Here is a 14,037-nt window from a genome sequence, read left to right on the forward strand (position 1 = left end):
TGAAGAGTCATTTTGTTTCATGGATAGTAAAAAACCATAATACCTACTTCTATAAACTTTTCATGTACCTATGCAGTTACGTGTGTACACAGCTTTAAATTTTATTTTCACCAGCCTGTTTAAGTATTAATATCTTGATATAATATTAGTCTATTGTCTATGGTTAAAAGGTTGGCAATACTGCACATTGTACACGTCAAACCTGAAACCTCAAACCATTCTTCGACCGGCTCAAATTTACGCAGACATGGCGAAGTTTATTTTGACGTTTTTCTTAACTGTATTGCTTAATTTTGTATATTGTGACACAAATGTCGAAACATTAGTTCTATTAGATAATTTAGCTATTAAGGAAACGCACACAATTTTCTTCAAATCCTTGCAAGGTATGATATAAAACACCCAACGCAAATGCCGGTAAGAAAATCTCCGAGGAATATCTGAATTAATATCAATATTTATCATTATAGATCGAGGTTATTCACTCACATTCAAGTCCGCTGATGACGCCAATTTAGTTCTATCGAAGTATGGAGAATACTTATACAAAAACCTGATAATTTTCGCTCCATCCGTTTTGGAATTCGGCGGATCTTTGAGCATCGAAGGCATCACTCAATTCATCGATGATGGAGGAAACGTGCTGGTGGCTGGGAGCTCAAGCGCCGGTGATGTTTTGAGAGAGTTAGCTTCTGAATGTGGTTTCGAGGTAAATGAACTACTTAAACAAAATAAGTATAGTCAAATGTGCTCTCAGCTGATGGTGATGGTGATACATAATCATTATTTTTTGATTTAGGTCGATGAAGAGGGTTCATCAGTCATTGATCACTTGAACTACGATATATCAGATGACGGTCAACACACGAAAATAGTAGCGTCTGCTGAAAATCTTATCAATGCTCCAGTTATTGTCGGCAACAAGGATGGGCTAGCTCCAATTTTGTACAAAGGAACAGGACTGATAGCCGATAAGGAGAATCCGCTGGTCCTTCCACTGCTCACGGCTGATAGTACAGCTTATAGCTACAATCCTGACATTCCTATCAAAGAATACCCTCATGCAGTTGGAAAAAATACTTTACTGATGGCTGCTCTGCAGGCTCGTAACAACGCCCGAGTTGTCTTCAGTGGTTCTCTGTATTTCTTCTCAGATGACGCATTCACATCTTCGGTTCAAAAAGTACAGGTACGTAACTTCTCATTGTTAATGTGACTTATTAGCTTTACTTACTATCCGCTGTAAGAAGTCAGATAGCCGAATTGGACATATTGTCCCTGTCCTTTGACATTTCAGTAGCATTTTATCTATCAGTGATGTGTGGTCCATAGATGCTGTGGATACGGCGTTTGCCTTATTTATTCAAAAATATGATTTAAATATCCACAAAACTAAATAAAATCAATGACATACTAGCTATCCGTTACTGCTCCCTATGAGAGCAAATATACTGTGGTATGGTACGTGCTACTTGATAGTATGTTTTACTTTACATGGTTTTCAAACAGTTTTTCAGTATATAAATATAATGTTGTCAACTTAAATTTTCATGTAGACATGTTAGCGGCATGACATAAACGTGAACTTGTGTTAATTTTTTGACCACATTCATCTGTTAACGAAAAAAACTTTGAGCAGACCCAGATGCTTTGTGCATGATCATTAACGAGGGCCATTTTATTCTTCTGATTCTGCATCCATTAATTAAAGTCAATGATGCCTCGGTATGAAAAGGTTATGGGTTTTTTCTTATTCTACCCTCATAATGGCCAATTTTTGCCAACACCACAATTCATAGTAACAGTAATGCAAGATTTGTGTTGTTCTATTTAACTGTTGTGTTGTGCTATTTTCTACTCTAAAGTATGAATGCAATATTGATGTATTGGTATTATCATTACAGATTACAGTTATTTACTAGCATTTCCTACTTTAGGGCTTGCGCAGACAGAGAGCGGTCAGGCGGTCTGCGTTCCGCGTTCGGAGTTCGGCGTTCTTTGTACTGTATGGACTTCATACTGTATGGGTACACAGCCGACGGTCAGACCGCGCCGGTCAATTGGAACGCTAGCGTTCTAGAGTTCTATTCCCGGAATTACAAAGAACGCCGTACCTCCCGTTCAGTCCCGTCATAGGAATTTGAGCAGTCAAACAACATAGAGCGAAACCACACGGGGGAGTGAGTACGCAACAGCGGTGCTTTCTCACTTCCACTTGCAGTCGGAATATAGCGGTCTCGTATTATGCAGCGCCTGTGTCACTACAACGTTTGTACACAAATGGAACGCTTATTGTTGACCGCCACCTGTCTGCTGTCCCTGAACGCTAGCGGTCAACGGTCGGTTGAATGCAGAACTCCGACCGCTCTCTGTCTGCGCAAGCCCTAAGACTACTTCTCTTTCTGGGAATAATTTCTTATGTATTTATGATTTTTATTGCTACATTGAATGAGCACAAATTTCACTGTCACAGTTTAACAATTAGAAATTCTTTAATTGACACATTTAAGTACTTTATAAAATTCCCTTTTGCAACAGTATAATATTAGCAGTATTAAATTCGACAAATTTAGTTCTTTTCGTTGTTAACAATTTCGGTTATACCTATATCGATTATTAAGATTAACTTTAGATATCAAAACTGAATTAGGTCTTAATAATAATGTTATGTCAAGTACCCACTCACGTTCTAGCTCGATGGTTTTACGCTCATTCGAACATGTCTCAACGTGTGTACCATCTCGCTCGATGCTTTTTTGTTCGATATCGAGCTAACGGCTCGATGCGAAAAAGATTCAAGGTCCGTAATACTTGCTCGATGCTCGACAGAAATTTGCTTGAGCATGCTCAACGTGTGCGCTTTGACTGAGCGTCTTGTGTCGAACTGCTCGAGCGTGTGGACGTAACAATGAGCATGCTTCTAAGTCAACATGTTCGATCGAGTGAAACTGTCGAGCAAGAACGTGCGTGGGTACTTAGCTTTACAACCAAACTACTGTATTTGTGAAATTTATTATTATAAATGTATTATTGTGATTAGAAATTTCTTATAATGCTGAGCTTGAGATTTCTTTACTTTCTATTTATGAATACGCTATCATTGTGATTTACAATACCTATGTGCACCTATTGAATTACGCATTGTTTAGATTTATGTATTTATATTATGTGAAATTTCACAGGGTGACAAATTGTCAGCACCGTTGTCAGGCAACAAAAAATTGGCCACATCAATCACAGAGTGGGTCTTTGGTGAACATGGACAGCTCCGAGTTAAGTCAGTGAAACATCACAAAGAAGGAGAAAATCAGCCACCATCCGCTTATACTATCATGGAATCAGTGGTATGTTGGACATTTATTACCTGTATCATTTTGAAATCGACCACCACGATAACCAATAGATATTTGTTGGTATATATTATAATTTTGAACACTAGTAATACAACGAATGTTATGTACGAATTAGAGCTTGCAATCCAGAATTCTTGTCTCGAGAAATCATGAGATCAATGAGAAATCAATCTTTTCATGAAATTTTCTTTTAGTAAATTTTTAAATTCTAATTTTCACTATCGACAATCCATTATAAAATATATAATAATAATGGTGACTGATCTCAATACCTAATACCTCGAACAATCCGGTTTCATATGTTATGTCTCGCTATATAGTAGAACTATTTTACCGTGAAATGTGCAGGTGCAATTTCTTCTTGTGCGCAGGAGCTAGGCAGGTCCAACGCTATTATTGTTATGATGGCTATTGTCAACTGTACTTACATCAGATTGCTGTATTGGTTTTTCTTGCTTGACATACGCCAGTCATGTTTTCTTTTGTACCATAATGTGGTATATTTATATTACTGCGAGTACTAAGACTGAATCGGAAAAATACATTTGCAAACGAATATGTCTCTTCCATAAGACCATCAAAAACTACATCTCAAGTATTATCGAGAATCTTGAGAAATCGATCAAGTCGTCTTCAATGCTCGAGAGTGAAATATTCCACAATACTAGATTTTTGATAATCGAAAAAAGTCTATACATAAATCACAAGCTATAGAACCAATCAATAGAAGCGCCAAAACAATGAACTAGTTACATCATCCATGCAATTGCTATTTAATATTGGACCATTGCCGTGAGTCATCGAGTCTCTTAGTTTGCTTGTGTGATTAAAGCATTACAACACCAAAAGCTAATTATCTTGATTATTTTAGTAAGTTGTATTCTATTGGAATCCAAGAAATGTAACTAGTGCAGCATGTATTAGTACATAATATACATATACCATCATACATCGACAGGTGTTCAAATTTTGAACTAAGCTCACCATAGTATAAAAAGAATTGAATGGTATGTAAAATGTTAGAATGTGGCACCCTCACTCAGTGGACAACTTATACTGGTAGATCTATAGTAATTTTATTAAGGCTATACAGTTGAGGCACGGTCTAAAAAGATCGTGGCTAGGTGATGCGCGGATTGCGGGTCGCGGGTGCAAATGACGCATGCCAAACGAATCCAAAATGCGTCCATTTAATGTTCTATTAGTAACAATAATAATATATTCATTCACATGTTTTCTTTTTAAAGTAAATGGGTAACGTTTTTAGTCATCTTTACATGATTTAAGAATTCATACCCCGTCGCCATCACGAAACAAATTGACGTGTTCCCACCTCGACGTTCTCTCTCCGAATGGCAGTGAGTCCAAAATTTCGTCGCGCCTATAGTTGAAAATTATTTGCCGTTTCACTGATGTATCGCCTTAAATGTGCACTTTTTAATATTGTCCATTGATCTATTCTATAGGTATACTCAATTGAAATTGAAAGGCTGGTAAATGGAAAATGGCAATCGTACGATGCCAATGATGTCCAACTTGAGTTTGTCAGAATCGATCCTTTCGTGAGAACTACATTGAAGCGAAAACCTAATGGAATTTACGAAGCCAAATTCAAAATTCCCGATGTGTATGGTGTGTATCAGTTCAAGGTTGATTACGACAGAGTCGGCTACACTCATCTATTCAGCAGCACTCAGGTTTGTAAAATACCTAATTTTTGTGACATTTTTTAACTTGTTGGCATTAGGTGTATATAACATAATATATTTTAACTTTACTTAGGAATGCAATTTTATTTGCATGTCATGAGTTCAGATATAACAAATATTACCCTCACAAGAGATATATATATATAATAATAATTTAAAAAAAAACATAAGTACAATTTTATACAGAAAAATAAAATTTTGAATACAAAATACATATCACGACACTGAAAATGTCTACATCTTTGGGAAGCCCATCGACTAGTTTTGCACCCCTCGCTAATGGTGCCTGATAGGCTTGACACGAGGAAACGGTTCCATTTCAGAATAAGGCCATCCGCTCACGCAGAAACTAAAATCTGACGAACTGGTTGGTGATGGGACTCATAATCTGGCCAGTGATGCTCCGCACACACTGGAACCTAATATTCTCATAACCTCGAACTCTCAAACCCATTGTCTTTCCTACTTCATTCTAAGCTTTTTCCGTAATATCTTTACGGGAATATTCTGGCAGCCTGTAATGAAACAGGCAGGAGTACATATTTCTCAACATCTGCCACATATTTTAAATTAAAAATCGGTTCGCCCATCGTTAACTTTTGACGTCTTGGCTTATTATTTCTTGTTCAGTTCAGTTCAGTGCTACCAATTTTGGTAAGACAACATGATTTTTCATCGAATCTACTGATATTGGTACCACTGTTTTATGGGTGACTGGAAACTGAGAGACTGGGAGACTAGCATGTCGTGTCTCTTCAGATTCGGTTGCGAACGTTTTGAAACTGAGAGATTATAGTCTTGCCGTCAGCGAGACGCCATTGAAATACATTAGCTAGATACTAGAGTTTCAGTCTCGTCTTTTTTAAGTATTCACATGGAGCGAATGGCCTAAAACATGGCTGCGACCACGTAGGTAATTGACAGGCGCCATGACCCCCATAAGGGGGAGGCTGACAGGGCTCTAGCCTAGGGGCCCGGCGTGGCGGGTCGACCACATAATTGAAATAAACACACATCTTAAATATGCCCTAATAGTAAAAAAAGTCGCCTGCGGTGCTATTTTACATCGGGGTTATTACCATTTAAAAATAAGTATGGTTGTGCGATGCAATTTTTGGTTATTGTGTGTTGATACTCGACAACTCCATAATTAGATGTGTTAATAATCGCTAAAAATACACTGAAATTTTAATTGACCTCGAACACCATTTAGAAAACGCCACTGTAGAGCGTCAGACTGCCTTTAACCTTCGTGATAGGTAGGGGGCCCGCTTCTGGATGTGGGGGCCATGGCAGGCGCATGTAAATTCAAATTCTTTAGCAGCTGTATCACTCGTAATAATTATTATCATCCTGCTAATGTCTGCTATTAAATTACTGATTGTTATAATAGGTAATATAATATATTTTTTCAAGGATGTATCTTTTATATTTTGCAGGTATCCGTCCGGCCATTGGAACACACACAATATGAACGATTTATACCAAGCGCCTATCCATACTATGCCAGTTCATTCTCAATGATGGTCGGTGTGTTCATATTCTCTTTCATATTCCTCCATTTCAAAGAAGACACAACAAAGACCAAAGGGGAATAGAATACTTCAAATACATGTTTTATTGTGTGTTTTCTGTTTGATTTAAACTTTCCATTAGTTTTATTGAAAATTTTGAATGAAATGTGATTTTGAATTATATTTTTGTTTTATTAAAAAGAGGTAAATCAGCCTTTCCATTCCTAATTAATATGGATATACAATGTGGATAGATATGGACATTCACAATGCGGAAATAAATGGTATTATAAATGAAAAAGAGTCATTTAAATTTAATGTGAATAAGGCTAAGCGTGCATGAACAATTAATTAATCGGCCAATATTCAAAGACATCGTACTTACGATTTTAATCATTATGTTATGTGTGTTACCTCAGGTTATAGGTCACACCACCGATTGAACCATCGGGAATGTGCGCTCAATCATTAAAAAACAATGATATAACGCACTCGGCCAGTTTCGATCGATTGGAAATCTGTGACAGGACACAAATTTTAGAATCGACCGATTTTGTTATTGCTCATACACGCTTCTCTATTCAACGCCACCATGGTCCCCGCAGGAGGATTAACCCATTAAATGGCGGGAGGTATTAGAATACCGGTACCATGGGCCCCCCTACCTATCGCAGGGTTAAAAGCGGTGTGATGCTCTTCAGAAGCATTTTCCAAATGGTGTACCAGGTAAAATTTAGGGTATCCATTGTATTTTTAGCGATTTTTTGTATTCCTGAACACACCCATTTGAATTATGGAGTTGTCGAATATCGACACAATAATTAAAAATTTTATTACACAACCACATATTTTGAAATCTTTATAGTCTTGGAGTAAAATAGTGCTGCGCTGCAGATGACTTTTTTACCATCAGAGCAAATTTGTGATGTATGTTTATTTCACCTATAAGGTAGACGCGCCACGCAGGGGCCCCCCAAAGCCCGGGGCCCCAGACTAGAGCCCTGTTAGCTCACCCGTTAGGCCGCGAATTCCTGTGAAAAACTAAAACTATATAAACATATCTTTTAATGTACAGTAGGCGCTCGGTAATGCGGCCGGCACCCATATTTTTTCACCTATGTCGGAAATGCCGGATTATTTGATTTCTATAGGAAATAATTCTATCACAGATTTGCACAGTAAAAATCTTTATTAGTTTATAGTCTTTATTAGTCTGTCCGCTCTGTAATCTGGCAGTTTAATGTGAAACCTGCCGGATTATAGAGCTGAGCCTAAGTGCCGGACTATTGGACGTGCCGGATTACCGAGCGCCTACTGTATATCAAAAAGACTTGTATTTCACCATGATTCCAAGAGATGGCAGTGTGTAGAATATATTAAATTGTTCCAAGTCAATCGACCGGTGTTAGCGTGAGTACAGCGTGTATTCTCAATATCTATGGCCAGCCTTGTACACACGGAATTATAGAATACGAGCTTAAAGCGAGAAAAAAAAAAAACTCGTCGATTCACACAAATTATAGAAGTTATTTTATAAGAGATACGAGCTTAAAGAGAGAAAAAAAAAAAACTGTCGTCGATTCACACAAATTATAGAAGTTATTTTACCGCAAAATTCCGTTCAGCGATGAGGCTCATTTTTTTGTTAATAAGCAAAAATGCTGCACAGTGGAGTAATGCACTGTTTAGAGCGGCTTCCGCGCTGGTGGCATTATCGGACATTAGTTATTCAAAAATGAGGTTGTACTTACGTTACAGTTAACGGAAATCATTACCGGACCATGATTAATGATTGTTTTTTTTTTAAATATGAATGATATTGTTCCGGATGAGATGTGGTTTCAATAGGATGGTGGTTGTGCCATACAGAGACTGCAAGCATCGACTTATTGAAATCAACATTTGGCGACAAGCTGATTTCGAGAAATGGAGCTGTCAATTGGCCTCCAAGGTCGTGCGATTTGACATTTTTCCTGTAGGACTACGTGGGGTCACTGGTTCATGCTGAAAAACCCAACAACAATTGACGCCTTGGAAGCCAACATTGTTCGTGATCATGAAAATTGGACGTCCAGAATGTGCTTCATCAAGAATAACTGCGGTGACCATATGCACGAAGATATTTTCAAAAAATGTTAATGCTGGCTATATCCTTAATTGAAAGTTAATTTCTTTTTTTTTGCAATCTCAAGTTCTATCTGGGTTAAAAAAACACCTTTATGCATATTCTTCTTTCGACCACGTCCGATCCTAATAGGTTCATAATATGGGCCTCCACAGAGTGGAGGTTTGTATTGACAGATTTTTTTTTACGAGAAATGGATATCAGCCATTTGCTCAACCTATTAGGTCCATACTCTGACTCATACACAAATTGAAAAACAATGTGTGTACTTGTCAGACCCAGGATTCAAAACTTAGACCCACGACGCAATAGGCCAAAGGAATAGTGAAAATTAATATAATATGATCGTGTTCATTATAAGTCATAAATATTACGGTTAGTTGATATTGCACAAATATATTTCAAGACCTAGTATCTATAACTATTTTTGTAATATAATAGTATTTACCTACCTACATTATTAATTTTACAGTGTACACTTATACGATAAGATAAGGAGGTGATACATTTTTATTTACATGAATTGAAAATCAGGGCTCGAAATGGAACGGAACGCACCGGAGCGCCGTTCCGATTAATAAAATCTCGTAGGAAAATAATTTGACCGTCTGAGCTAGATCGGCCATAAAACAAAAAAACCTAACACTTATTTTTATAAAATACTCATAAATTTAGATAACTATATTAATATTTTCGTAAAATCATCGAGCGCTCCGGTTCGTAAAATTTTCCATTTCGAGCGCTGTTGAAAATATAAATTGAAATAAGTACAGATTATCCTATCTGTAATCTTGAAAAAGTTCTAAATAAATATATCTATGTTTTTTGCTTTACCGTAAACCATACCTTTACTTCACTTCACCAATGTTTCCTATTTCGTTGTCATAAAAATAAACCAACGGATTTTTTAATGTCTCATTCTAATTATCAATTTTATTCTATTAACCCGTTCAGACATGAATTAATACTAAGAGGTAGAAAAATTATCTCTATGTTGATTCCATGTGATAATGACTCAAAGAAGACAAAAATATTTTAATTTTATTTTTTACATTGAATTCTCCTAGTTTTCCAGCATGGGCATAATTATGCACATTTGGTCTCGAGCGTTACAAAATTGGTACTCGAAAGTATTGCAACACTATTTAAAATTTTGCCTGTTTTGTTAATTTTAAGGGTATTTATAATTAAATTTAATATGTTCAAGAAATAAAAAGCACAGTAAGTACACATAACATATTATATTTTATAGAAATTTAAGATTTAGAGACATAAATGTTGACGAAACATTATTTCGTCAACATTTATGTTTTTTATTACATATTTTATTTTTACATCTTTTCCCTTCTTTACTCTGATCTAGATGTGGCATATGATCAATGCGGTCATACTGGACTTCAGGAATCGGTTTTACCTCTTCGTTTGGTTTCCTAGCCTTTTTTCGAGGCTCACTAGAACATACATAATTTTGAAAAACATTTTTTGAGAGAGTATATTATAACAAATAGATAAAATCTTTTTTGAAAAAAGTAAGCCACCCCGACGGGGAATCGAACCCTGTATCTCCCGGGTTTACGCCCCATCCATCGCATTTACCAATATGCTACGCAGTGACATACTAATTGCAACAAATTTTAACTATTGGTCAATTTTAATACCTACTCATCAGCGCTCTTCCAAATCAAGCTACTTTGCCTATCGATTTTTGTTTCTTAAATCAAAGTAGATACCTGTTACTTCGATTACTATTAACCGACATCATGGATTTCTCCAATATTTTTTATGATGTAACTTACTTGAACTTGCTAATAATTTATAATTAACTATTTCTTTTATTCAACGAATAATTCACAAGATTTAAGAATGTATCATTCTAATTATTGAACATACATAATTTTGAAAAACACTTTCTGAGAGAGTATATTATAACCAATAGATAAAAAGTATGAAAAAATTGGCTTACTTTTTTCAAAAAAGATTTTATCTATTGGTTATAATATACTCTGTGCTTTTCAAAATTATGTATGTTCAATAATTAGAATGATACATTCTTAAATCTTGTGAATTATTCATTGAATAAAAGAAATAGTTAATTATAATATCACTAGGGCGGTCAGGTTTCTTTTTATTTATAGTTTTATTGGCCTTTACCGGTGACTCTACTTTCATCTCGTCTTTCTTGGCTATGTTCAAAATTTTGGTGTCTTTTCTATATTCTTACCAACTGTTCACAACTGCAAGGTCTACAGCATGAAATATCATACGCAAGGTCCATTTCTTTGATCTGATATAAATTCGGTAAAGAGATACACTCTCGTCTAACCGATCTACACCACCCATACTCTTATTGTACAGTTTGACAATTTCAGGTCGATCACTAGTTGTAAAAAAATTTTTTGATTTGTCCCAACGTTCCACTTTATCTATATTTCCTGAACCGATAAAATTTGAAGCCAGGGTTACAGACCTATTATCCATCCACTTCACCAATGCCACATCTTCATCTAAACTGACAACATGATCATGAGCTCCCCGTCCATCTTTGTCGGACATCAAAGGTGGATTTGAGAATCTGTTAATCCTGATCGTTCCAGCTGCATATATATTTTCCTTTTTTAGCAGTTGTAGGAATGGATACGACGAAAAATAGTTATCAAAGAATAACCTATGACCATTTTTATTTATAGTTTCGGCGAGATACATTACTACCGATGCTCCAAATCCATATTATTTTCGCATAAACCAGTCGCAGCACCTTGATATATGACAAAGTCATACATTTGTCCTGATGCTCCACAAAGTACAAATATTTTGATTCCCCGTGGGGTCGGTTTACCTTTGATGTACTGTTTAATGACCAATGCACCCCTGAAAGGTACCATTTGCTCGTCTATGGACATGTTTTCTTCGTGATTCAACTCGAGACATCGTTTTCTAATGGCATCATAATATATCGGTCGAACCTTGAAAAGGAGAAGGAATTTCCAAATTGTTTATCAAAAGTAGATTACTTCTAAGCTGAAAAAATCTGTCTCTGCTTATATTTTCAATAAAGAGACCTATGTTTAACGACCTCTCCCAAAACATGCGGACTCTGGGAAATTTTATAGTTCCAATAGCTATATGTAAACCGAACAATGTTTTTAATTCCGGTACATCTGTCTCCTTGAATCTCTTTGTATTATTTTGGAAAGCAAATATATTTGTATATTCAGACATTTTTTCAAACACGTCGTTTGATATGTATCTTTCAAAATAATGCATTGGAGCCATTAATGGGCCACAGAAATCATTAATCTCCTCATCAAACGTAGTTATAATGGAATCGAACTCCCTCCACCGCCACTTGATATTACTTTTTGCCGTTACTACCGGTTGAGACTCTTCTATTTACTCTTCTTTATTGACCAGCATATTAGGACCAACTCTTACACGACTTCTCGATGGTGCCACAGGTGTTGGGATATCTGCCAGTTCATCATCAGACAAATAAATGTTATAAAAGTGAATAAATGTATGGAGAAAATCATAAACTAAAATGTCAATGAATGATTCCTCATTACATCTGAGATCTCACTATTTCCATGACTGTAATAACCAAGTTCGGCTGTATACAGTATAGTATACAATCTAATTGTTTTAATTAAAGCATAACACATTTATTGACATCACATTTTATTTAAAAAAAAATACTTATATATTGGGGTCAAGTAGTCCCTTGAAGGGGGTTACTTTACTCCGCCAAGTATAATACTTACAAAATACGAATATAACAATATAGATTTATATGAATATGTAATTACACATTTTAAGACAAAGAGTTGTGAATGTCTTGAATTTATATTTTGTAATGTTCACTGTAAGTAAAACTAAATAAATTTGAATTAGGTACTTTCTAAGTTTTATATGCCTACATATTTAGGAATTAATTTTTGTGTGAAGTATTTCATACAAAGGTACATCACATTGTTTACAAATAAATTTAGTAGGTAGCTTTTCTTTGACGCTTAACACAAAACACATCGCCGTCTACTAATGACAACTTTCCGAGGATAGTTACCAAGTGACATTCGTTTTCCGGTTGTTACCATGTACATGAGCATTGAACATGGAAACGTCAATCAAATGCATAAATATTTTTTTATACCATTTCATAGTTTGCCTGGTCGACTTTACAAATGATATCATCACGTCGCTTCAATCAACCTTCCCCATAATATGTTTTCTATATTCCACCGCTGCGATTGATTTCATTTGAGGCTGGCCTGTTCAGTAGTTTTTTTCCCCGGTTTCTACAAACCCTGAAGTGTGGATTGTAGATAGCATTGTCACATCTCTTTTATCCTTCCAAGTTTGGCACATCATGGTTGTTGTCTGAAAATCAGTCATTTCGCCATGTTTCAATTTTTTGTCAAACTTGGGCATCCTAATCCGGTTTTTATGAATAGTTCCATCTGCATTTGTGTGCTTTTTGTGCAGACTTTGGAATAACCTGGGACCATACAGTGTGTGGCGGCCAGCCTCAATATGTGACACGACAACATTTGTGCCTCCCATGTGTTTTTTTTTTTTTTGTAATTTTACCGTGGCTTTGACTGCGACTCGCTGTCATATCGCCTCTTCTTTTCTAGAAGGGGATCCGCCGATCAGGTCCTCGCTCCTATTTTGTTAAAGAACTACAATTTCATTCTTTTTTGCCTCATACTTCTGGCATTCCATTGTAAAATCCTAATTTGATTTTTATTATCCATTTTGTTGCAGAACCTCCCCCAGAATTTCTCCTAAATGTCCTTTTTTGAAGTGTTTGTATGCCCAGTCCTCTGCTTTATTTATTAGTTGCTTAATGATTGCTGCGAGTCGCTACTTTTTAGCAAGACTTTCATTATTTCCCCCATCGCATTAACCTTTGTCTTTTTCCTAATTTTTGCAGGCTTTACTCCACTATCTGTAGCTGTTATTGTTGAGCCTGAGGCTTCTCCCACCACTTGTTCTTTCTTTTAATGTCAGCATAACTATTACTTAACATATTTATTTTTGCTTCCTTAAATGTCATGTTCATCTTTTTCATTTCTTTTCTTCTTGCCAGTTTGGGCATTCTTGCTGTTTGCAGCGTGGTTTTCTTTACAGTTAATGCGCGTGATTTCATCGTTTTTTCACAGGTTTTGTGATTTTCTACACACTTAGAGCACGTATCTTCTTTACGGCCACAATTGATCGTGATATGATCATACCGCCAACATTTGTAACACTGCATTACCCTAAATACATACAGTTATACAGCAAGAGAGACGCCATATATTATGTCAATTGCTTTCGGCAATATTTTCTCCCCTAAT

At 36.1% G+C, this 14,037-nt stretch overlaps 1 protein-coding gene across 1 annotated transcript; it reads left to right on the forward strand.

Annotated features, from left to right (window-relative positions):
* Window positions 1-217: 217 nt before the first annotated feature.
* On the forward strand, window positions 218-6,757 carry Ost48 (dolichyl-diphosphooligosaccharide--protein glycosyltransferase non-catalytic subunit Ost48). Its single transcript, XM_085958127.1, has 6 exons — window positions 218-386; window positions 471-709; window positions 800-1,189; window positions 3,183-3,344; window positions 4,820-5,050; window positions 6,502-6,757. The coding sequence occupies exons 1-6, from the start codon at window positions 248-250 to the stop codon at window positions 6,658-6,660; spliced, it is 1,320 nt and encodes a 439-aa protein (XP_085814253.1). The 5' UTR covers window positions 218-247; the 3' UTR covers window positions 6,661-6,757.
* Window positions 6,758-14,037: the final 7,280 nt, after the last annotated feature.

Source organism: Rhyacophila brunnea, unplaced genomic scaffold (assembly GCF_057557595.1).
Source record: "Rhyacophila brunnea isolate RB1 unplaced genomic scaffold, BYU_Rbru_1.0 scaffold_7, whole genome shotgun sequence".
In the NCBI taxonomy this organism is placed as follows: domain Eukaryota; kingdom Metazoa; phylum Arthropoda; class Insecta; order Trichoptera; family Rhyacophilidae; genus Rhyacophila; species Rhyacophila brunnea.

What these genes read in the sequence shown, in the direction of transcription:
- Ost48 (XM_085958127.1), top strand. Translation starts at nt 248, where the DNA reads ATGGCGAAGTTTATTTTGACGTTTTTCTTAACTGTATTGCTTAATTTT. An exon ending in TTTCTTCAAATCCTTGCAAG is followed by an intron (nt 387 to 470) that starts GTATGATATAAA and finishes TTATCATTATAG; the next exon opens with ATCGAGGTTATTCACTCACA. An exon ending in ATCTATTCAGCAGCACTCAG is followed by an intron (nt 5,051 to 6,501) that starts GTTTGTAAAATA and finishes TATATTTTGCAG; the next exon opens with GTATCCGTCCGGCCATTGGA.